This window comes from Bufo gargarizans, chromosome 10 (genome assembly GCF_014858855.1).
Source record: "Bufo gargarizans isolate SCDJY-AF-19 chromosome 10, ASM1485885v1, whole genome shotgun sequence".
NCBI lineage: Eukaryota > Metazoa > Chordata > Amphibia > Anura > Bufonidae > Bufo > Bufo gargarizans.
The window spans coordinates 39,702,113-39,728,100 of record NC_058089.1 but is presented as its reverse complement, the minus strand read 5'-3'; the positions used below and the strand labels follow the sequence as shown (position 1 = coordinate 39,728,100).

Genomic DNA, 25,988 nt, shown 5'->3' with positions numbered 1-25,988 from the left:
TATTTGATCAGTCTAATATGCTCAAATGTGGTGACAGACTCCCTTTAAAGGATCAAGTATAGCGAGTATAAGCAGCGGGATCACACAGGGGAAAAATAAACCAATTGGTTTAGAAGGCTCAACCTAGACCAGGAAAAATTGAATATATGTACCACACTGATAGAGTATACAAAATACTTGGATGGCCAATTACGAGTATCCCCAAAACCACACCCCTAGATAAGTCAGATATACACCCATTAGTACCTACTCATACTCAAGCATGCTGCCTCTAGATCATTGCTAAATACCTTAATACCTTATCAGTGCATGTGTAGTGAAGCTCTCAGACCGGGGACAACCCCTCTGAGATCTTCCTTGCGCTGGCACATACATGAGGTTTCAGGGCCAGGCACCACAGCAGTGAGGGCGCCTGGCCCTGTCTATCTCACTGGGATGGAGAATAGCGACGAGGAGAGGTGGAGGTGAAGTGCTGCTCCAAGGAGCTAGACTAGCCCTTCGGCTCGCCAAGCACTTCATTTACCTATAACTAAAAGTAAGAATTTCTCATTTTACAGAAAAAGGGCTAATTTTAGTCACTATGATCAAGCCTACCGGGCAGTATTCCTGGGTTAATTTGTTTAATAGGGTTGTTCATGGTGACAGATGTTTTTAATACATTCTTTAGAATGGTTACAAGGTAAAATATCACTTTACTGAACCGCACAGAAATGTGTCTCTTCACAAAACAGGTTTGGGAATTTTTTGACAAACACAATAATAACATATTGGAGCATAGAAATGAGGAAATTAGTCAAGAACTCTGTATGGGTAAATTGCAGTATATTCCAGAACATCTGATTATATTTACCTGGGAAGTTTCTGCACCCGCCGGCTGTACTCCCTTTCCTCCAACTTCCGCTGTAAAGGGTTGTGTTCCACTTGCGGAATCTGCGTGCAGTTAAGGCATCAGGAGTGAGATTACAAATCTCAAGACGAGTAAATTCACGAAGGAAATCTTGGAAAGACATCCTGCAGGGAAGAGACAGAAAACTCATATATATTTAATATCAGTTTGAAATAACTACAGTTTTGAAAAAAAATAAATAAATAAAAAAAAAAAAAATGATATATATATATTTACAAAATACAATCTTAATGCCTATAGGAAAAATGCACACACTATGTAAAGTGATGCTGTGCACTTTCCTCATACCTTACTTCTTCTTAAAAGTTTCTTTTAGCGATACATGCTTAGCAGTTCCCACATTTGCACATAGCTCGCTCTTGTTATTTGCATATTATAGGATTGGAATTTAGGCTCCAGTTAAACCGAACGTAGTGCAGATGTTGAGTTTTGTAACCAATCTTATTACAGCTTAAAGGACTTTTCTACTGCTTAACTGTCCTCTGGATAGACCATCAATATCTGATCAGTGGGGGCCCGATCAGCTGTTTGAAAAGATGCCGGTGTTCGCAGTAGCGCTCTCTAGGCCATGTGAAGTCCTGTTCATTGGTCCCATAGCCTAGGAGCAGCTCAACACAATTTAAGTGAATGAGGCTGAGCCGAGATACCAAGCTCAGCTGCTATCGAATGAATGTTGCTGTGCTTGGTGAGCAGAGAGAAGGCTACGGTGCTACTCTTCTCTTCTCAAACAGCTGATCGTCAGGGATCTTGGGTGTCGGGACCCCCCCCCCCCCCCCCACTGATCAGATATTGATGACCTATCCAGAGGATTGTCCAACAGTAGAAAAGTCTTGGAAAGCCCTTTAAGCACTAATTTAATGCGGCACCCCCTTCACTGATTCCCCCTGCACTGTGATGCCCAAGCTGTCCGCTGTGCAGATAACTGCAGCACAGCACCACAGTGTCACCTTATTGTTCAGGGCAAACTTAAAAGGGGAAGATTTGTGGTGTCCCAGAAGTTGGAGCGCCACTAGCCAGAAACGTTCTATGCCAACTACGCTAAATTGTAGCACAATACTCAACTAGTCATAAATAGCTTAGAAGGCCAAAAAGTAATATCCCAACAGTTTATAACCCCTCTGAGATGGATATTAATCACTATAATGGGCGGTGTAGTGGCAAGATTTAGCCTTTGATAGTGTATACAAGTTTGGTAACAAATATAGAGCCGCTTCCTATGGAGGATGGCTTCATAGAGTAAACTACATCTTACAAAATGAGATATCTGAGCTACTTCAGTAGGTCTTTATTCTTATATCTATTACACCTGTGTGTAAATTGCTGCCAAATTTCAAAGCAAAAGGTGCCATTTGAGGATTCTGGAATGTCTTCTCAAGCACTTACTGCATCAATGGCCAACATTTACTGGAGGAACTATTAAAAGTCATATATGATAGCAGGAGCTAGACAGATTACACTGCTGCCTGTGACATCTTATCACAAGCCTCCATCGACCCTGTAGATTACCAGCTGAAATCCCTGCATGCCCTGACAGGCTATATCAGTCGGTGAATACTGGGAGTTGTAGTTTCACACAACGGTTGAGCCACAGCTTAAAAGACTACTAATATAAATCCTGTGTCAGTGTAGTAGTACCCTGTATGAAAAGCACTCCTGCTATTAGAACTAGTGTTATTAGTGCTGTAGATTAATAAGTTCTTTTCACACTCACCAAAATTCACCATCCTCCATTTTATTTCTCAGTTCATCTCTCTGTGAAGGATCCACAGAATTCCACTCATTAGAGCTAGAACAAGACAATATATTTGAAGTTCATGTCTGCTGTGAAAAATACATTTTTAATTACATGAAACATAGAAATCTATTCTGTTTCTTACTTATCACTCCATGCTCCAGTCCACTCCACCTCGCCCCAAGGGTTTCTCATCCGAATTAACTTTGTGTTCTGACCTCTATAGTTGACCTAAAAGAAAAGGAGATTTATCTTACTGAGTATTATCTTACCAAATTAGTCCTTCAGGCTGGCCATATACATGGGATAATCATCAGCTAAACACTTGTTCGGCCAAACAGTATCTTGCCCAATCCACCCCGACACTCGGTAAGGACGAGAACACTAAGTAGTTGTGAATGAGAGAAGAGAAAGCCACTGCAGGACTCCTCAGGTGGGTGGCTTATCTCACCAAGAACAATAAGATCAGACAGTTAATGTTGGGTACAGTTGGGAGGCCCCCATACACATTAGGTGCTCAGCCAAAATTGTCAGGATCGGCTGACCAGTTTGAAGTATGACGTTAGACATGAAGTATGGAATAGGTTTGGTGTCCAAGCTAATACTCCTTTTAAATAAAAGTAATGGTGATCTATATACCCTAAATAAAAGAAAGAAACGAGTGTCTATGAGCTACAGTACATTAAGACAATAATGGCATAGTCTACGATTTAACCGTCCACATTTAATCAGACAGTGACCCTTCAGCTTTTCCTTTAGACCACACAGAGGTTTATTCAAACACCCTTCCAATAGGTTCTTGTAAGCAAATAAGATTAAGTCGCAGGAGATAGTAACACTAACAATATGATCAAACTCATCCAAGCCAGAAATAACTAACGGGGTAGCGGGATGCTGACATTGAGCTGCATGCCTCAGCTGCGAGTATTTATAGAAAATGGAGCGTGAAAGGTTAAATTCCGATGGAATGGAAATGTCCCATTGTCATACAACTGATAAACATACTGTATTTAACTCAACTATCAAAGCCTAAACTGCACAAATGCACATTACTCCAAATAGTATATATTTCGTACAACCAGTAATACCCAAGTGTTGTAAATGGGATGCAAAAAAATATGCCCAAGCTTTAGGCACCGCTATTCCTCCCTTATCCTTAGCCAATTGTAGCTTATTCAACATAATACTAGGTACCTTCTTCTGCTAACTAAGATCCCCCCAAAAACGATACAAATTTAAAAGATGCACCAGCAACCATTCAGGAGAAATATAACACTTGCAGCATCAAAGGTCATCTTTACCAAGTTTGCACGACCTAATACCGAAAGTGGAACGCTATCTTATGACTATCAGAGGATTAATACTCAAGAGTCACATATTCCCTAGATACCCAGACGTCAAGATACTTCAATTAAGTTACACAAGGGACCCCATTCTCTCAATATTGGGTAAGACCTGAGACTCCATTAATAGCTGAATTGGTCCAATTAATGGAAAGCTCAGAAAAGATGCCAAATGTATTGATCATTCATGTCCATGGCTCTAGGAAGAGACAACTCAAAATTGTGTAAGGACAATAAAATGGAGACCTGGGGGACATTTTTTAAGACAGCATTTTCCATGCTGGTCTCAAGTCGCTGTGGGAGGAAGCACCAAAGTTATGTAGAGGCACAGGCATAAAACATGGGTGCAAAACATAGGTGGGTCCATCCCATATAATTTGCACCCCACTACTGAGAATGGGAGAAAAGACTCAAGTAAAGTGAGCTGACCCCTCTGCCATTGATAAGCGGGCATGTGGTGTAACGTTGATGTAAACTCATTTTACAACTAGTAGTATCCTAAAGACATGTGGGTTGGTCATATACTGTATATGATTACCTCCTTTGCTCCTGTAACAGAATATGCATGACCTTTGACGAGTTTCTTGAATGTTACGGCTTCCATATCGGTTGCACTTGTTATCTATAGACAAGAAGCAAAATCAATGAAAGTCCAATGAAAATACATACCATCAAATCATGTTAAGAGAGAAATGACAAATCAGGCTTTGTAATCATAAATACTGAAGAATTTTCTCATAGACGGAGTGGTACTGGACGCATTGGAGATGCATAGTGAGCCTATCTCACCAGTACATCAGATAGAATCAAGAATCTCAGCAGAACCTTGTAGGGATCATCATCCTTCTTTGGAAAGTGAAGGATCATGATCATCATATAGTTATTTGTATTGACAAATCTAATGTGCTGATCATTTTTGTCCATTATCATTGTCTACAATATGGGAAAGAACAACTCAAAATCAGAAAGAAAAAAATAAATAAAAATAGATGATAGCTAGGTTGCGAAGGTAGCCTACAAACCCATCAAATCAAAGCAATCATTTCTGAGATGGAAACAGAAATATAAAGCAGAGTTCCAGATCCATCGCACAATGGACATCAGCAGCACCCAACAGAACCTATTGACTTACTGTATATTTGCATTTGTCGGGTTTCAACAAGGAACCTGTCATTTTTGGATGGGAAAAATTGCGCAGCATGCAGCAGTGCCATTGTTCCCATCCGTATGGACGGACTCTCTGCCTGAGCCTCGGATGCAGATGTGCACAGACAGAGCCTCTCAGTCACTGCTCTGAGGGGTAGGGGGGCACTCCTCTCATAAGTATACCAGACTAGGAGTCCACTGAATTCTTTCATTGCTCACAGTAGACACAAGTCGCAACACTTTTGCGCCGTTTCGTCTCTTAGAAGTATGGACCGGTAGCTATAATATACTTCCCTAATATTAGAGAACATATATTTAGTTACCAGATTAATTCATGAAACAATTAAAATTCTGATATTGTTGCACATTCATTGGATTGGGGAAGATCTGAGAATTGTCTGAAATGAGTTCCCGCACAAATAAATGTCAAATTGTTTCATATGGTAGGCAGGTATGCCATAAAGGTCCTGGCAGAAAGACAATAGACTAAAGTTAAAGAGGACAGGTCACTAGCTTCCAAAAAGTATACCACACACCTCTCTTCAGTTACTTCGCCCCCATGAATGCACCAGTGGCACCTATTCCCAATATTGGCACCCTGTATTTTATAGGGCTGTGGTTTGCCAAGGGGACATCTACAGTCTCTTCTCTCCTGAGGTTGATCACTTAGATGCTGTCCAATAAGCGTAGACAGCATCACAGTGGTATCTTCCCGGCCAGAGTCAGTATGGCTACCATCACCACGTTCCCTGTATACTGACTCCAGCCAGGAAAACGCTGCTCTGACATGGTCTGTGATTATTGGACACCATCATAGGGATCCCCAAGACTCCAGCTCAGGACAGAAGTGACTGTAAAATGCTCTGCCAATAAAAATGGGGGCAAGTCTCAAGGGGCCCAAAAACAATTGACACTAGTGAACTCATGGGAGCAGCATGATTTAAGGGAGGTGCATGGTTTACTCTTTGTAAATTAGGTCCTCTTGAATAATGTCCATGAGTTCTGAGGCATAACTGGTAAAAACAATCCTAGGGTTCACTTACATCAATCGAGCAGCCCATGAGGGATCCCCTCTCCAAAGCCTTTAAGAGAATGCCGAAAAGGTCTGCAGGAGGCTTCTTCAGCTCATACCACTCAGTAACGCCTCCTGTAAAGTCTTCAAAGCCTTCAGAAGTGCTCCCTCCAGAGAGAGCTTCATAACTCCCATTAGCCCTGTAAGAAATATGCATGATTGTAATCAATTGTATATAGGTAGAATTCTAAGGTTTTACTATCGTACAATTTTGATAGCTGTTGAGTTATGAAATGTCCGATTTCAAGCACCAATATAAAAAGTATATCATGTTAGGCATTTTATATGTGCATTAGGTTAGTGAGCACTCATACTTAGCGTAGGCCTTCTCCAGCAGTGCACTCCAGAATTCATTCCCTGAGGCAGAGTGTACGAAGACAAGTTTTCCATCCTTAACTGGGAGATAGTCATCAACCAGCACATCTACCCACTCGCCAAACTGCCATAGCTGTTAAGAGAAAGCAGAAGAGGCGAGTGAAGTTATGGAAAATTCAATCCAGCTGGTTTGCCAAATTGCACAAAGAAATTAGCTTACTGACAATTTGCTGGTGCAATGACAGGGAATGGCGACCTGAGGCTACCATCTGGGCCTTTCAGGGGTTAATCAGGGTAAAAGAATAAATACTCACCTTATCCATTTGATCGCAGAGAGGTAGTCACGGCCATCTTGATTGAAGATACTGTGCGAAATCTTGCGTGGTGATGTCATAAGTCACCACACGGTATCTTCAATCAAGAAGGCCACAATGGCCTCTTCACATGCAAATGTATTTTTTTGTTTTTTACCGCCATTTCATGGAAAATTGATTAGTTACCACGAAGCACAAGGAAATTTGGCTTTGTGGCGATTCAAATTTTTCCTGAAATTCAGATCCAAGTCAATACGTTTGACTTCAATTCACTCAACACTAGAAAGTAGTCGCTATGTACAACATTGACTAATGGCACCCAAGTGCTTTTAGTATTGTATACAGCCATGCACACAGCCATTGCCTGGCAGTGCCTGTATTGCGGCGTACAAACAGCAGGTCCGCAAAACACGGGCACCGGCCGTGTGCACCCCGCATCACGGATGCAGACCCATTCACTTGAACTATCTACGCTTGCAATTTGTAATAAAGGTGTTACTAATTGAAGGCATGTCCCTGCACAGTCTGACACTGGCAACACTGACTGAATAGTGGTTCATTGCAGGAATCGCGCTCCGTGTGCAGGGTTGGACTGGGGTACTTAGGGCCCACCAGTGTAACTGATTCTGGGGGCCCACCTTAGGGCTCCTGCACACTAAGGCTACTTTCACACTGGCATTTTGGTTCTCCGTTTGCGAGATCCGTTCAGGGCTCTCACAAGAGGTCCAAAATAGATCAGTTTTGCCCTAATGCATTCTGAATGGAAAAGGATCCGCTGAGAATGCATCAGTTTGCATCAGTTCAGTCACAATTCCGTTCTGAAGGCGGACACCAAAACGCTGCCTGCAGCGTTTCGCTGTCCGCTTGCCAAAACTGAGCCAAAGGGATCCGTCCTGGCACACAATGTAAGTCAATTGGGAGGTCCCATTTTCTCTGAAACAATCTGGCACAAAAGAAAACTGATCCATCTCCCATTGACTTTTAATGGAGTTCATGACAGATCCGTCTTGGCTATGTTACAGATAATACAAACTGATCCGTTCATGAAGGATGCATGCGGTTGTATTATAGTAACGGATCCGTTTTTGCTGATCCATGAAGGTTCCGCCCAAAACGCGAGTGTGAAAGTAAACTAACTTTGTTTTTCTATGTCTGTACCGTTCACTTCAACAGGTCCGCAAAGAAAAAAATAATAATAAATTACTCCGTGTGCATTCCGTTTCTGTAAGTCTGCATGGCCGTTCTGCAAAATAATAGAACATGTCCTATTATTGTCGGCATTACAGACAAGGATAGGACTGTTCTATTAGAGGCCGGCTGGCGCATGCACACTAGTGGAATTGATGCCGTACCCAAAATGGGCATTGCAGTGTGCTCTCGGCCGGACCTAGGGATGATACAAGGGAATAGGAGGGCGGGCAAAGGAAGAGGCTGGGGAGGAGTAACGGTTAAAAAGGCAGAGCAGCCTGGGCACCTACACACGGAACACCCTCCCGGGCACTTGCGAGTGCTCTTTTGCATATGAAAGAAACGTCTAGAGAAAATAACAAAGGTACCATTAGAATCATGTATAGGTGTGCTACAGCGCCATGTAAGTGCTGTATATGGTCATATGGAGGTGACAGACTCCCTTTAAGTCAGTCAGAAACAAGACACATGCAGCGCACACCAATCACTCATTGGACACATGTGGCACACAAGACACTTATACATGGCTCACATGCCACTGATACATGTCACATGCTGCACATACACCACTGATACATAGAATATATATAGCACACACCAATCACACATAGGAAACATGCAATGCACACACCAAGACATTTATGCCTAACCCTATTAAGTGTAGCACACATAAAGGGGTTGTCTCACTTCAGTAAATGGCATTTAGCATGCAGTTAATACAAGGCACTTACTAATGTTTTGTGATTGTCCATATTGACTCTTTTCCATCACATTATACACAACATGTATCCGTGGTTATGACCACCATGTAATCCAGCAGCGGTGGTCGTGCTTCCACACTACAGGTAAAGGTATTGGCCTATGCACACTTCCAGCCTTTCCCTATAGTGTGTAAGCATGGCCATCACTGCTGGATTACATGGTGGTAATAACCACGGATACATGTTGTGTGTAATGTGATTGAAAGGAGGCAATATGGACAATCACAATACATTAGTAAGTGCCTTGTATTAACCACATGATAAATGCCATTTACTGAAGCGAGACAAACCCTTTAACCCCTATAAGCATAAATGTCTGGCATGAAATTTACCAAATCCTAACCTCCTCATATTGTACATAATCTACATTATAAATAAAAGGGTTGTCCTACCATAATGAACTATTGTCTATCTACAGGATAGGTGATAAATATCAGATTGCTGGGGGTCTGACTGCTGGAACACCCACTGGTCATGAAAAAAGGGGTCCTGAGACATTCAACTACATTACCGCCAATCTATGTATACAAGGGTCTTAAGACCACGTTCCCTTGATCATGGCGGTCCCAGCAGTCAGACCCCCATCAATCAGACACTTATCACCTGTTGTGTCATAGCTGTTGGACCTTTTCATATTCTCAATCCTTAAAAGTTTTCTTTGGGTGTAAAAAAAAAAAAAAAATCTGGCGCAAAATATGTGTCAAACTAAAATAGAAATGCTCGCCTGTTAAAAGGGGCAAGTGTCCACTTTTCTAGTTATCCGCTATCACAGGTTCAGAGATAACTCGTGGGATCTGAACACTGGAGCCCCCACTGAACCCCCTTCTTGATTGAGTGGCAGGTCGAGCATATGCCCTGCCTCTTCATCCATTCTCTATGGGGTCGCTGGGATGGCCGAGTACAGCGCTGGATATTTCCAGTGATCCCAAAGAGAATAAATCGAGCAGCAGGGCATATGTGTGGCCTGCCACACCGTCAAAAAGGGGGAACAGGACCCGTTCCTTCGATCAGTGGGGGGGTCACAGAATTGGACCCCACTATTCATATAGTTATGCCGTATGGTGTGGAGAGGATAACTTGAAAACCTGGACAACCCCTTTAAATCCTCCACCAGTATCTCTTTAAATGGCAGCAGTGATGCCTGTAAATACGGAATATCATCACTGCCTCCATGTAAACCATCCGTATCAATACTGGAGAATATGACGCACTGTGCAGAATTTTTCAGTCATAAGTCCAACCCCCTTTGCAGGTCACAACCTTTAACAAAGCACAAGCAAAGGTGCTAGAGGAGCAACGTGAGCAAAGGGCAAAAACGGAGGGTCATAACTGAAGCAGAAACATTAGGGTCACCTGAGGCAGGGTAATAGTGTGGATCATGGAGCAGGGGTAACTGGAGAAGAGGCAATATTAGTGGGGCATTTAGAGTGGGGGCATATGCAGCTGGGGCATTTATGGGGGCGCACCTAAAGCAGAGGAATTAGGGTCGCCTGAGGCAGGGTAATGGTGGTGATCCTGGAGCAGAGGTATTAGGGGGGCAACTGGAGAAGAGGCAATATTAGGGGTTAATTTAGAGTGGGGGCATCTGGAGCTGTGACACTAATGGGGGTGCACCTTAAGCAGAGGCATTGGGGGGGGGACCTAGGACAGAGTCCCCCCAATGCCACTCTGAACTCTGCAGAGGACAGCACACATACACAGATCTGTGTCTGCTATAAACAAATCACCCATTTCCGCCTTACAGTCTCCTACAGCTCACTACTGTCACACACCTGAGAAATCAGCCCAACACCGCAGTGGAGTCCTTCTCTCCAGCAACCACAATTTTCTAACAGCAGGGAGGGCAGGAGGATGGCCAGACATGTTCTCTCCTCCTTCACTGCCAGCAGCCCGGGAAGCTTAGAAGATACTGCGGGGCCTCCTGTACAAATTTACACCAGTAGGAGGCTGCATCACTGTGCGATACTGCCACCTAGTGGCTACAATATTTATCTCTCCTGAGAAACAATTACTTCTCCGTCTTCTCTACGGGCGCAGGAGACTGGAGGCCTGTCTAGGAATTCCCCGCCTCCCCGGTGGGCCGGTCTAAGCCTGTCCGTGTGCGAGTGTGATCCTCCGTTCTGGACTTGCAGAAGCGCACAGCATTATCATGATTTATTATGTGCTGTGCCTCTGTTTGACCTTACAGATACAGGATTATACTGACAGCTTTATGTCACCGATACTGTAGAAGTAAGGTCAAGCAGAGGCACATAGCATTAAAAATCAGTATAATGCCCTGCGGTCCTGCAAGACGAGCAGTTTCCAGAATGGAGAATCACACTTACACATGGAGTGCGATTCCCACAATAGACTTGCTTGTGTACCCAGTGTGGGGACACACTTCCAACTGGTAACACCTGTCTGGACCTTCACTAGTCCACTTGATAGGAGATAACTGATTTCTGGTACCCTCACTGATCCCATGTCCTGACAGGGTGGCAGGATCTATTGATTCTCTATGGAACTGCCAGAATCAACTCCAAACTGTTATCTGTAGCATTGATCACAAAAGGTCAGATTGAGATTGTAGTACACGGTGTGTATGTAAGGCCTGTATTACACTGGCTGAGGGTCGGCCTGATCATTGCCAACAAGCATTTGTAGGGATACTTGCTATCAATGACCTGCCTTATAAAAGTGCCGTCGATTACCCAGGCAATCGCATCTTTTATGCTGAAAGCAGATTGTGCTGTCTAATCACGCTCTGCTGATGGCCAATACGGATTCTGCATGGGGACAATTGATGGCATTAGCGAAGGAGGTCTCCACCGACCAGCAGGCGATGGTCGGGAAGGAACGCTTCCTACCTGACAATCGTATTGCTCATCTGTTAGTCTAACACTGTATAACTTTGCTGCCAACTTTGGGGCATTTTGGGAGTCGTCTCCACAGAGATTTCTCACTGAGGATCCGGCTGTGCCTCTATGTGACTATGGCTTTGTTTAAATCTCTAGTAGAAAGGGGAAGGTCTGGATGTATCTCAGTTTAAAAAAAATAAAAAATATATAAGAGAACAATAGATATGATGGATATTTGCATTTAAAAACAGAAGTACCTGTTGTTTTCATTCAAAACCAAATAGTATTCCATGCTTTATGCTGTTTTTAAAGAAGATCAGCCAGGTGTTAGTATGCATGTGCAGTGCATAATGCAAAGTACAGAGCAAATGAACACTATAGATGTTATACAGTGTATGCCATAATGACGAAAGAGAATACAGGGAAGGCAAATGGCTGCAGGTAGATTCGACTTTGCATTGCACCAAGTGTTCCTGTTAATTTAAGTAAATGAAATAGTGCCCTGGAGCAAGAGTGATTCACATGAAAAGAAACCAAATCGTTGCACGCTTAGGCAGAATAAACGGGTATATAAAACCCTGTGACAAAGGTGCAACCGTGTATACTATACTTGGCACTGGGTACCTGCATGGGGCAACATTGTGCTATAGAATTCTGCATTTCTGTATTCCCCTATAGGTATGAATGCCTTGCATCACGTAAAATGACCTATTGCTTAACTAAACCTTTGGTGACACCACAATCGCACAGCAGTGCTTCTCGGAGATCTCTGTACTGTCAGGTTTCATCGGCTTTGTTTGGCATTTCCAGCACGCAGAGTACAGATCTGCAGAAAGTATATGGGATCCATACTCTGCACCCTGGAGAAGCCAAGCAGAGCAGATGAAAACCGTCAGTGCCGTGGAACTGCACAAATCATGATTTCACCAAAGGTTCAGGTACCCTTTATACTAATCACCTATCCTCTGCATAGATAAATGCAGACGGTTTTACCAGCATCTCACATCATCGACTTTTATGGGGACTTCAAAGCAACAATATACATGGCAGCAACGTTTTGGCCGATATACAGCCTTTGTCAAGTCTGTTCACATTGGGTTACATCCATATATTTATGATAAAAACAAGTGCGCCACCTCCATCTAGATCATCCAATTGCAGGCAATGGTATAAACTGACCAATGAGTATTCTTCAACCCCTCATTAGCCTAAGATACCTCTATGTCTCACCTGAATGTCAACCAATCACACCATCAGTCAATCCCATCATCACATGATGGCCGACATCGCTGTGTACCATGTGTAGATCATAACAACCATTATGGCGTCCCTCACCGCTATGTGCGCATGTATGCACAGCTGTCCAATCACTCACGTCATAGTCTGTTACCTACGATGCGTCCGTGGGTCCGCCTCTCAGGGTCATGTCACTGTCCTCTGCTCTTGACGTCATCAGGCCGCGACAAGCGCTCCCAACTCTATCATCATAGTGCCGATGCGCACACTATCTGACCTCACAGAGGGCGTCCCAGGGTTGCCACGGCAACACACCGCACCATTGGAGGCATCCAAATTTCTACAGAGGTTCCACGGGTATAAACTGCGATCAACCACCTATATATGAGCCGCCCAAAGTGATCGCAATCCACACTAAACAATATAGATTGTAGGACAGCAACACCAGACTACCTAAACAATTATTCCACATGATCCAGCAATGTCAGACCCACGAGTGCAATCAGGACACACTGTATATGTCCCAATATCCAGAGGCACTATATACACTCATATACATATAGCTTAGGGCTCTTTCACACTTGCGTTGTTCTGTTCCGGCATAGAGTTCCGTCGTCGGGGCTCTATGCCGGAAGAATCCTGATCAGGATTATCCCCATGCATTCTGAATGGAGAGAAATCCGTTCAGGATGCATCAGGATGTCTTCAGTTCCGGACCGGAACGTTTTTGGGCCGGAGAAAATACCGCAGCATGCTGCGCTTTTTGCTCCGGCCAAAAATCCTGAACACTTGCCGCAAGGCCGGATCCGGAATTAATGCCCATTGAAAGGCATTAATCCGGATCCGGCCTTAAGCTAAACATCATTTCGGCGCATTACCGGATCCGACTTTTAGCTTTTTCTGAATGGTTACCATGGCTGACAGGACGCTCAAGTCCTGTTTGCCATGGTAAAGTGTAGTGGGGAGCGGGGGAGCAGTATACTTACCGTCCGTGCGGCTCCCGGGGCGCTCCAGAGTGACGTCGGGGCGCCCCACGCGCATGGGTGACGTGATCGCATGAACACGTCATCCATGCGCATGGGGCGCTCTGACGTCACTCTGGAGCGCCCCGGGAGCCGTGCGGACTGTAAGTATACTGCTCCCTCGCTCCCCACTACTACTATGGCAACCAGGACTTTAATAGCGTCCCGGCTGCCATAGTAACACTGAACACATTTTGAAGACTGATCCGTCTTCAAATCCTTTCAGTTCACTTGCGTTTTTCCGGATCCGGCGTGTAATTCCGGCAAATGGAGTACACGACGGATCCGGACAACGCAAGTGTGAAAGAGGCCTTAATCAGTAGCTTAATTCTGTCCCGCCAAAAGTACATGCGAGCATAATCGTCTGCTTCGCCGTAACAGCAAGACAGAATTACCATATACCCTCCCTCGGATGATCATGGAGGGCAAAAAGGCCACTGTATGTAAAAACAATATACAAAATTGTACACCCCCAAAGACATTACACAGCAACAACTCAATCAATAGTGGAAACATTGAACTCAATGTTTAATCCATAAGGTTGGAGTGACTTCAAATTGTGAATCCATTTGAAATCTTTTTTCCTTAAAATCTTATTCTTATCGCCTCCCCTTCTAAGATGCCCTACCCCATCTATTGCCTGAAAACGCAATTGATTTATGGAATGTCCACACTCAAAGTGCTTTGCTACAGGTTTATCGATCAAGCCTTTCCTTATTGTACTCTTATGTTTATTAATCCGCTCTCTTAATTCCATAGTTGTCTCCCCGACATAAATGAAACTGCATGGGCACTGTATCATATAAATGACGTCTCTAGATCTACGAGTATAATATCCTTTCAACTTGTATATTTTGCCACTGTATGGATGTAGGAAGCTGTCACCTCTCATGATGCCACTACAGTTGCAGCATGAGAAACAAGGAAAATTCCCATATTTTTTGGGGGGCCAATAGTAGTTGTCTATCCAAATCTTTCCCTCCAACATCTACCTTCACAACTCGATCTTGTGTGCATGTTGGGGCCACTTTTATATGCCATCATGGGAGGCAATTCAAATTCCTTGATAGTCGGCAGACCTCTATGCAGGATCTGCCATTTTTCTTTAAGGAAAGTGGCAATTTTGCCACCGTCCTCTCCATAGACGGACACAAAAGGGATTCTCGTCTCTATTTCATTGTGTGAACTCATATTGAGAGTGCCCTTACGCTTCATATGCGAGATTCTCTTTTTAGTGCGTCCAATCAATCTCTTGGGATATCCCCCGTTTGTAAACTTCCTACACATCTCATCAACATGTTTTTCAAAAACTTCATCTTCTGACACAATCCGGCGTACCCGTAATAATTGGCTCCATGGCAATGAGTCAACCATCTTGTGTGGATGATTACTATTATACATCAACAGTGTGTTTTTATCAGTAGATTTTTGAAAGAGATCGGTTTTAAGAACGCCCTCCTGCAGATAAACCCTAACGTCCAAAAACTGCAGCTCACTGCTTGAAACAGTCACAGTGAACTGAAGTCCCTGGACACCAGAGTTCAAGTGTTGGTGGAACTCTTCTAATTCAAGAATGGTACCCTCCCAAATCATAAAAAAGGTCACCGATGTAGCACCACCAGCACAGGACTCTCACAAAATTTGGAGCAATATACCAGCCGATCCTCAACCTCCGCCATGAAGATGTTGGCGTAGGTCGGGGCCACATTGGACCCCATGGCCACCCCACGCTTCTGCTGGTAAAAGGTGTCACCAAAGAGGAAATAATTCCTCCTTAGGACAACCTCCAGGAGGTCGAGGATCATCCAGCACGCCCCAAGAGAGAGACCCGTGCTGGCCAGGGCCACATCGATGACATTAAGCCCATATGTATGGTCAATAGATGTGTACAATGATACAACATCAAAGCTAACTAACAAAAACTCATTAGGCAGTGTGATCTCACTCAATTTGGTCAGGAAGTGTCCCTAATATAGAAGGGGGCCGAGGTCGCATGGACACGCAAGATTTTATCCAGAAAGATGGAGACGGTGTTAAAGATGGAATCCCTGCCCGACACAATAGGTCGGCCAGGGGGATCCACCAAACTTTTGTGCGATAAGAATAAGATTTTAAGGAAAAAAGAACTCAAATGGATACACAATTTGAAGTCACTCCAACCTTATGGATTAAACATTGAGTTCAATGTTTCCACTATTGATCGAGTTATTGCTGTGTAATGTCTTTGGGGGTGTACAATTTTGTATATTGTTTTTACATACAGTGGCCTTTTTCCCCTCCATGATCATCCGAGGGAGGGTATATGGTAATTCTGTCTTGTTGTTACGGCGAAGAAGACGATTATGCTCGCATGTACTTTTGGCAGGACAGAATTAAGTACTGATTAAGCTATATGTATATGAGTGTATATAGTGCCTCTGGATATTGGGACATATACAGTGTGTCCTGATTGCACTCGTGGGTCTGACATTGCTGGATCATGTGGAATAATTGTTTAGGTAGTCTGGTGTTGCTGTCCTACAATCTATATTGTTTAGTGTGGATTGCGATCACTTATGGGCGGCTCATATATAGGTGGTTGATCGCAGTTTATACCTGTGGGGCCTCTGTAGAAATTTGGATGCCTCTGATTGCGCGGTGTGTTGCCGTGGCAACCCTGGGACGCCCTCTGTGAGGTCAGATAGTTTCGAGTCGGCGCTATGATAATAAAGTTGGGAGCGCTTGTCGCGGCCTGATGACGTCAAGAGCAGAGGACAGTGACATGGCCCTGAGAGGCGGACCCACGGACGCATCGTAGGTAACAGACCATGACGTGAGCGATTGGACAGCTGTGCACACATGCGCACATAGCGGTGAGGGACGCCAAACGCCGTAATGGTTGTTATGATCTACACATGGTACACAACAATGTCGGAAGTCATGTGACGATGGGATTGACTGATGGTGTGATTGGTTGACATTCAGGTGAGACATAGAGGTATATTAGGCTAATGAGGGGTTGAAGAAATGTGTATACCCATTGGTCAATTTATACCATTGCCTGCAATTGGATGATCTGGATGGGGGTGGCGCACTTGTTTTTACCATAAATATATGGATGTAACACAATGTGAACAGACTTGACAAAGGCTGTACATCAGCCGAAACGTTGCTGCTATGTTTATTGCTGCTTTGAAGTCCCAATAAAAGTCGATGACGTGAGATGCTGCTGATACCGTCTGCATTTATCTATCTATTCTGGCCGTTGGATCCAGGGCCATTGGTGAGGCTGTTGCATCTACAAGAATACATCAATAAGGACCAAGTGGTGCTCCTTCTACATTTTGTGTATTGCTATCCTCTGCATAGGTCACCAGTATCTGATCAGTGGGGGTCCAACACCAGGGACCCCTGCTGATCAACTGTTTCAGTAGGCACCGGCACTCATAGTAGCACCATGGACTTCTCATAGCTTTCTAGCCTAGGAGAAACTAAGAAGTGAATGGGGCTGAGCTGCGATACCAGGCACAGCCGCTGTACAATGTACGGCGCTGTGCTAGGCGAGCTGAGAGAAGGCTGTGGCGCTCACAAGCGCGCCAGTGCCTTATTAAACAGCTGATCAGCAGGGGTCCTGGGTGTCAGACCCCACCGATCAGATACTGATGACCTGTACAGGGGATAGGCCCACCCTATTCTTGACCAGGAGCATTTTACATTTATCTCGTACATGGGCCATGATGACTGCCACCCAGAAGGATCTTATGTATCTTATATATCATTCTGTTCTACTAAAAACCCTTTCAAAAGTGAATATAAAGCAAAAACAGTAAAGTCATTACAGATCATCCGTATGTACAAAAGGCAAAGAAAGGACTACATTGTCAATAAGCAAAAGAGAGAGAGGCAGACCCGGAACGGTTAGCTCACTTCTCTACAGCTCTTGCTGACAGTCAGGGAGGTGCCTCCCATTGTCAGGAAAGTGATTCATCTGTGTGAGATGCAGGATGGCAGCTATACCAACCCTTCATGTGCCGGCAGCTAAGCTTCTATCAGCCTTCAGAACTTTTTGACAGTGCGATCATTTAGTCTTGATTTACCCGTTTCTCCTTCAAAAGTAATAACCTTATTAACCAGACAGCAACACAAGTTATGTGGAGAGAAGAGTAGGCGTATGAAGCAGGATTTGGTGTCACAATAGTTAATCTCATACGTCTCCACCCAGACCCTCCTGTGGTAGCAAAATAATAGGGACAAAGAAAGGAAGTCAGAAAGCACATAACACTACACACGTGTACACCGCTCAAGCGCCCAGCCTGTAGTGGTATACCAGAAGACCACTAACGTTTTTTCAGTAAAACAGAAAAGGAGTCCCTTGCTAGAATTAAATGAATAGAATGCAAGTAAGGCCTCATGCACATGACTGTATCCATTTTGCAGTCTGCAAAAATATGGATGTGGTCAGTTTTGCATCCGCATTATTTTTGAAGCCCCATTGACTTCAATAGGTCCTCATTTTGCAGACAAGTATAGGACATGTTCTACATATTTGTGGAAAGCACACACAAAATGTCCACCCCAAATGTATTGAAAGACAATTAGTCTGCAAAAAAAATGTGGACAGCACACAAACCAGATCCATATTTTGCGGATCTGCAATTTGCATGGTTGTGTGCATGGAGTCTTTTCCTATAAAAGTATGGGGCACATTTAGTAGGACCGCGTTTTAGATGCCAGTCTTAAGAAAGACCTGAGCTGGCGGTGGTTTAGTTGAAGTTATGAAGAGGCGCCGGCCTTTTCATAACTTCGGTGGATTCTCCGTCAGTTCTAAATGTAGGACATCTTCCTAGCTGTCTTTCATTTAGATGTTTTTCTACGCCTGAAACCCCTTCCCCGCCAGACCTGGTGTGAGCGGGGAGAAGTCGCAGATTGCAGTGCAACTAACTGTTGCACCACAATCTGTACCTGAAATACACCTAATTTAGGAGTATTTGAGATTGATAAATGACCCCCTACATATCAATCTTCTCAGCTCCTCCTGCTCTACAACGTGCTGCAGATTGCACTGCATTTTCATGGTGACAGGTTCACCTTATGCCTACTGCATACAGCACTGAGCTATGGCTCACTGGCTGCAGTACTCTGCTGAGCGCCACCCAATCAGTTTCATCAGAATCTTGTGAAGCGTCAGTTTCGTCACCAAAACACCCAATGATGTCAACTCATGAGTCATGACATGTCAAAAGTTACAGAACCGACAGTGACCCTAGTAAAGTAGAAGTTTTAGTGTATGGCACATGTCCTAGGATGATCTCTAAATGAAATGTTCCTAGCGTTGAACCAAGGCAGTGTGATCATCTACTCAGGACCTCAATCTACTGGTTGAGTACCTAGGACTTACAATATGACATGTGCAGGTCTTTGTATCTTGGTTGGAATGCCATATTAAGGTGGAGTTGTGGAGATCAAAAAGGTTTTGATACCAAACAATAATGGGTGTGATCCTGAAACATAACACCCTCAGCCATAACCTTCAGTGAGATCATCTGTTCTCTGCATTCATTTTACATACAAATGGTAAATTAGACAAGAGTCATCTAGACAAGTAGCAGTCGCCGCTCACCACTTATCAAAGAAATAGACTGTGCTGTCTGGGATAGTGGTATTTTTTCCATTCCAGCTTTACCTACAGTCCATAGATGTAAGCATCCAGGGCCATCTTCTTCATTGTGGCCTTATCTAAACACTGCAATTGCGTCATGAACGGCTTCCCTCTTGTGTTGTGGGTGGCCAGTCCATGAGATTATTGCCTTTGATATGACTGGTCAGACTGCATGAAGAGGGTTGCTGTCCTGGGCAAACCCCAGTTTTAGTGAGAATATTTCTTGTCCCATCTGGACATTAACTGTATGTCGATAGGATATGCCATAAATGTTGGGTAGGTGTAAGTCCCACCTCTGGGACCTGCTCTTGTATCAAGAATGGGGCCCTGCTGTGAATGGAGAGCACACCGCACATGCACAGCTTTCTGTATGCACTTCTTTGGGACTTCTGAAAATACCCACGTGCGCTCAGTCAGCTGTATTCAGAAGTCCTATAGCTTGCGCTGCTCCGTTCTTGAGATAGGAGTGGGTCCCAGAGGTGAGACTTGCACCTATCCAACATTTATGGCATATCCTATCTATATGCCATAAACGTCCACATCGGAAAACCCTTTTTAGGCTACTTTCACACTAGCGTTCGTCGGTCCGCTCGTGAGCTCCGTTTGAAGGGGCTCACGAGCGGACCCGAACGCAGCCGTCCAGCCCTGATGCAGTCTGAATGGAGCGGATCCGCTCAGACTGCATCAGTCTGGCGGCGTTCAGCCTCCGCTTCGCTCGCCTCCGCACGGACAGGCGGACACCTGAACGCTGCTTGCAGCGTTCGGGTGTCCGCCTGGCCGTGCGGAGGCGTGCGGATCCGTCCAGACTTACAATGTAAGTCAATGGGGACGGATCCGTTTGAAGATGCCACAATATGGCTCAATCTTCAGGCGGATCCGTCCCCCATTGACTTTACATTGAAAGTCTGGACGGATCCGTACGAGGCTATTTTCACACTTAGCTGTTATATGCTAAAATAATGCAGACGGATCCGTTCTGAACGGAGCCTCCGTCTGCATTATTATGATCGGATCCGTTCAGAACGGATCCGATCGAACGCTAGTGTGAAAGTAGCCTAACAATGGCATTATTTTAAAGTGGTTTTATGGGACTTTTATACTGATGACCTATCATTTGGATAGGTCAGGCATGGCCAACCTGCTGCTCTCCAGCTGTTGTAAAACTACAACTCCCACCATGCCCTGCTGTAGGCCGATAGCTGTAGACTGTCCAGGCATGATGGGAGTTATAGTTTTGCAACAGCTGGAGAGCCTCAGGTTGGCCATCCCTGGGATAGGTCATCAGTGATCAGTGGGGGTCCGACACCTGGGACCCACACCGATCAGATGTTTGAGAAAGCAGCGGCTCTCCGGTGAGCACTGCGGCCTTCTTTCTGCTCACCAAGCACAGCGTCGTACATTGTATAGTGGCTGTGCCATGTGATTGACAAGGGGGACTTCACATGGACTGGGAAAAGCTGTGAGAAGGCAGCGGCACTACTCCAAGCACCAGAACCTTCTCAAACCACTGATCGGCAGGGGGCCTGGGTGTCGGACCCCCGCTGTTCTGATATTGATGACCTATCCAAAAGATAGGTAATCAGTATATAAGTCTTAGAAAAACCTTTTAAACGTACTTTTAACATTTTTTTTTGCTGTGACATCACATGGCCTAGGAAGAGGCCGCAGCCCTCAAAGACTGCCGGCCTCTTCTAACAATCCCAGGTGTCAGACCCCTGCTGTTCTGATAGATCATCAATACTAATTACTGCATAACCCCTTTAAGGGCTTATTCACACAAGACAATTTTAACTCGTCATAGTTCAGTTAATGAAAAACTAATGTTTTTTTGTCTGCAAATCTCTTAACCCCTCAAGCAAGTCCTGTGTGAAAAATGTGAAATAAAGAACATGCTGCATTTTCTCCTCTTGTATGAGAAGTCACAACTATGTGGCACAAACCCACTGACCTGCAGTACCCATGTGTGAAAATCACTATGGCTGGGGCTACACCTAGACGTTTTGTAGCACTTTTAATTGATTTTAACTATTGAGCTATAGCAGTAGTCCAGTAAATGAAGTTGTATGCAGTCTCGTGCACTCCAGTGGTTGCTTGAGTCAAAAATCAATAAAATTGCTACAGACAGTCTAGGTGTAGTCCTAAAAGGTGTGGATACCAGTCATTACCTGGAAATGGAAGAGTCCTGCGTAATTCTGCTGAAAGCTCTGACCATGAGGAACCACTCGGTGGAGGAGAGTGTCATTTAATGTCAAGGAGGCAATAGCAGCGAGAAGCCAACAGTCACCTGGAAAGAATGAGCAAAAGAGAGCAAACAGTCTTAATATGAGGTTACAACAGAAAAATTCCTGGTATTTATGGCAACAGTGTGAAAAGGTGAAGAACGGCAAAAATTTGATTATCAGATCTGCTCTCATGCTGAAGAAGCCTACGCTCCAATATCTCTGAACCCATAACTTGGCCGGCTGATGGCACATAAAATGGTCAGTGTCCCTTCTGTAAGCCATCTTGGCCCGTGAAAAAGGGTCACATGACACACCTTTCACAATTATACACTTCTGAAATGCAACCTTTTGAAAGGGAGAAGAAAAGAAAGTTAGCAAAAAGCCAAAGTAAATAAGCAAATCCATCGCAGCAATCTATTGCAGGGTGTGCCCTGGTTTGCAGTTTGCATTGCCGTGGACCTGTACACAGATTTGCCGCATTGTCTTTCAACCCAAAGTTAGCAAAATACCACGTATTTCTGTGCTGAAATTGTCAGTGCTTGCAAATAGCCCTATTCACATTTAAGGGATGTGGACTGCGAACAGATTTCAGGTCGGAAAAAAGTGGCAAAATCCATGTGCAAATCCCATTGTGTGAACCTAATCTGTAGAAGACCGGCCAAAATAAAATGTCAAAGCACAATATATATTATTTTTAAATTAATTTCTAAGTTATTATTCTTATGAAATTCAACATTATATTACTGTTCTGTGCTGGAGGAAAGAGCCGGATGATCAGACAGTCTGACACACTGTATACAGGATCGAAATAGTTTTCCAGTACGTCTTCATCTTCTTAGCAACCATTAATGGTAAGTATTTGCCAGTTAAAGGGGTTGTCCAATGAAAAATATTCTACATTTTTCAAACCAGCACCAGGATCTGAATACTTTTGTAATGGCATGTAATTACAAATGTATTATTGTCGAGTTATTTAATTAACTATCTGTATAGCGCCACCTGCTGTTTGCTCTTTTTGTAATTTCTCTGTCCCGCTTACTGAGATGGCAGCACATTCTTGGTGCCACCAGCTGCAGCAGAAAGGACATGCCTCCTGAGAAAGCACACAGCCCCTAAGCCGCCAGCTTGAAATAAATCTAGCAGAACAATGAATGGGGACATCTCTGGACCCATGTGAGGTACCGGGCTGGTTCTAGCTTTGTTGGAAATGTCTGGTTTCCATTTTTTTTTACATTAATCATGGGAACACCCCTTTAATGATGCGAGTATACATCCAATATATGCCCCAAGCCAATAATTGCACTATGTTCACATGAATGGGCAAACAAAGACAGGACTGTCTTCACACATCACATGTATTTAGATCTTGCGGCAAAACGTGAACCGAAGTCACAATCAAAGGAGCAGCTCCATGAGAATGAGGACAGTGAGCTGTGTTCACATGCACATAGTGGTCGGGAGAAGATTTGTCATTGTGCTTGTGGACAGTGCGCCAATGAGCTTAGGGTCATTATTCACTATGATTTAGCAAAGCAAAAACTAGAAATACTGGCCGGAGAGGCAGTAAGAATGCAGTACTAAAGGAACTGGAGACGCCTGCAGATACTAGATACAGATGAAAATGTGACTCAGCAAAAATGAGAATGTCAGCAAAAGGCGAAGAAAATCTGAAAAGTATACCAATGTCTTAGAAAACTAGGTTTATTTAAACACTGAATAAACTGTGTGTGTGTGTGTGTGTGTGTGTGTGTGTGTGTATGTATGTGTATGTGTATGTGTATGTGTATGTGTATGTGTATGTGTATGTGTATGTGTATGTGTATGTGTATGTATATATGTATATACACACACACACACACACAAAGTACAGCACGCAGGGGATGGAATATGTAACAGCATTGTAAAAACACACATACACAAATACAGACACGCCTGAGCCAAAGAGCAATGACTCAGAGAAGAGCAATGTGAGGCAGGGGAGGGAGTGATGCCTGGGGGAATCCCTGTGTCACACGCCCCAATTAAAACCACAACCTACTCGCCCTTCAACTCCCACACACCATACCCTGGAGCTCCCCCGTGAAGGTCTCCACTCTAGAGAAACAAACTCTCTTAGACCAAGACTGCGGCATATGTGAAGATGAAGGCATCATTATTACCATAAAACAGGGATGTCAAACCCATGGCCATACAACTGCTGCAAAAACCACAACTCCCAGCATGCCCTCATAGCCGTAGGCCATACCAGCCAGCTTTTGAAAATGCCAAGGAAGGACAATAGCAGTGTCAAATGTTACAATACTAAGCCGCATTTGTACTGCGGACAGTCGGATACGGATCGCAGACCCCATTCAAGTGAATGTCAGTGACAGTGGGCAATTGGTGGGTGCCCGTGCATTGTGGGCCGCAATTTGTGGTCCGTAGCATGGGCAAGGCTGTCACACAATTGTGTGCATGAGGCCTAAGCCAGTTTTCCTTTAAATCAGTTGTGATAAATCTCCCCCAAAAATCTTGTCATTCTGACCAAGATCACAATCCTGCACTATCCTGCATGTGGCGATCAGTAAAGCCATCTTTGGCAAGTGACCAGACCTTCACAATCCACATTAGACGATTGGCCAATCGAACCAAAATTGAGTAGCACATATCCTATTTGCACCTCAATGAAATATAGCCTAGCGGAAGACAAAGCATTCTATAATCTATATTCTGGTCAAGACTTGACCCATGACAAGCCCTGGTTGAGAAATGGTGCTCTAAAGTACTTTAAGCACATTTTTGGCATGGGTTATATTTTCTTCATGTGCCAGTCAGTCATGCTTTTGATGTCTCCCTCTTGTACTCTGCATACTGAAAGTAATTAGGTTACAACAGTAATTTTGGCAGTTATGTAGCTATCATTTTGTCACAAAATCACCCAGGCTTCACAGAATTGCATAGTCCCTGCCTCTTCTCTCAGACTTCCCAGGTCTTATCTTAAATTATGTTGAACACTGCAGCAGATCTTGGAGGAAAGAAGCCCTAGCAGATACCTGGTATTATTTTTCTCATCTGCTTGAAACTTGGCAGCGGAAAGCAGGCACATTTTTTGGAGGGAGTATGGGGGCTTGTCTGATAACCATTTGATGTATGTGAACGGACTACATTTACCTTCTCACAGGTTCATTACATGGCAGTGGAATTACACACACACACAAACATGGCCAAGTGTCAAGCCAATCCCATAGCTTGTACTTGACGCAATGGCTTTTTGGAAACTCTTGTGGCCATATAACTGGGAGTCCGTGTCAACTTTCTTGGCCACATTTGGACCACACTTGAAAATGCTGTAGGTTTGCAAAAAGGGCCGCAAGCATTTTTGGACCTACATGGTCACATTCTGAACAGTATAATCCTCTGATGTATCCAAATACGAACCAAGTAGATTTCCATTACAGTGGAGATCTTTATTCTGTATGTTGGTCATCTAAGGGTTAGGAGCCATAAAACGTTGAAACAAAAAGCCAGGGGCATGGTTTCACGGAATGTAGAGGGAGCAGTCACATCCAGGCCCTGCTGCCTGAGGGGTCCCTAAAGACCAATCTCCCACATTAGAGGACAACAGTATCATAAATGGGACATGGTAGGTGTGGCTCTGTTTTTTGATTGGGGCCCAGGAACTTCCTTTGGTGTTGTTACTCCCAGCCCATAAATAGTAAAGGCCTTCTAGATTCCTGGAAGTGTAGGATATTCTCCAGCACATATGCTGCAGGGCTGGGAGGCAGCACTACAAATTTTTCAGTGCCGACAGTGACTTTTCCAGAACCTTGGCCATTTTCTGAAGCATGGGATCTGCTAAAGTCTGGGTGCTGGTATCTTAGGTGTTGTGTCATGAATAATGATATAACTGTCCATATTCTCATTACAGTTACAGGGAAAGGCAGGGTTGCCAACCATCCAGAAATTTCTGGACAGTCTGTAAAAATAGGAAAAAAAAATCCTGTGTCTGTGAAGAAAAATAGAGGTTTTTGTGATTTTTTATTTTTTTTGGAGGATGATGGTACTTGACTATTTTGGTGGTAATTATCATTTTACAGCTCACAGTAAATGCTGGAAATGAGTTCTTATCAGTATATTCAGCTATAGACAGGTATTACCAATAATCATTCATTATGGCTTTCCACTTTGTCCATAAAAATGTTGGCCGTCCATGATTTTGGGATAAGTTGTCCAGTAAAATGAAAAATCCTGGTTGGCAACCCAAGCTTCAGGG

General features: G+C 44.0%; 1 protein-coding gene across 1 annotated transcript in view; it reads right to left on the bottom strand.

Moving 5' to 3' along the window:
- CAPN1 (calpain 1) overlaps nt 1-25,988 on the bottom strand; it is a 55,902-nt gene that overhangs the window by 13,465 nt on the left and 16,449 nt on the right. The window contains exons 4-10 of the mRNA XM_044269376.1: nt 21,680-21,798; nt 6,515-6,648; nt 6,172-6,340; nt 4,521-4,604; nt 2,785-2,870; nt 2,619-2,693; nt 851-1,011 (exon numbers count right to left, since the gene is read on the bottom strand). Of these exons, the coding sequence (XP_044125311.1) occupies nt 851-1,011; nt 2,619-2,693; nt 2,785-2,870; nt 4,521-4,604; nt 6,172-6,340; nt 6,515-6,648; nt 21,680-21,798 (828 nt within the window). The remainder of the gene's footprint in view (nt 1-850; nt 1,012-2,618; nt 2,694-2,784; nt 2,871-4,520; nt 4,605-6,171; nt 6,341-6,514; nt 6,649-21,679; nt 21,799-25,988) is intronic.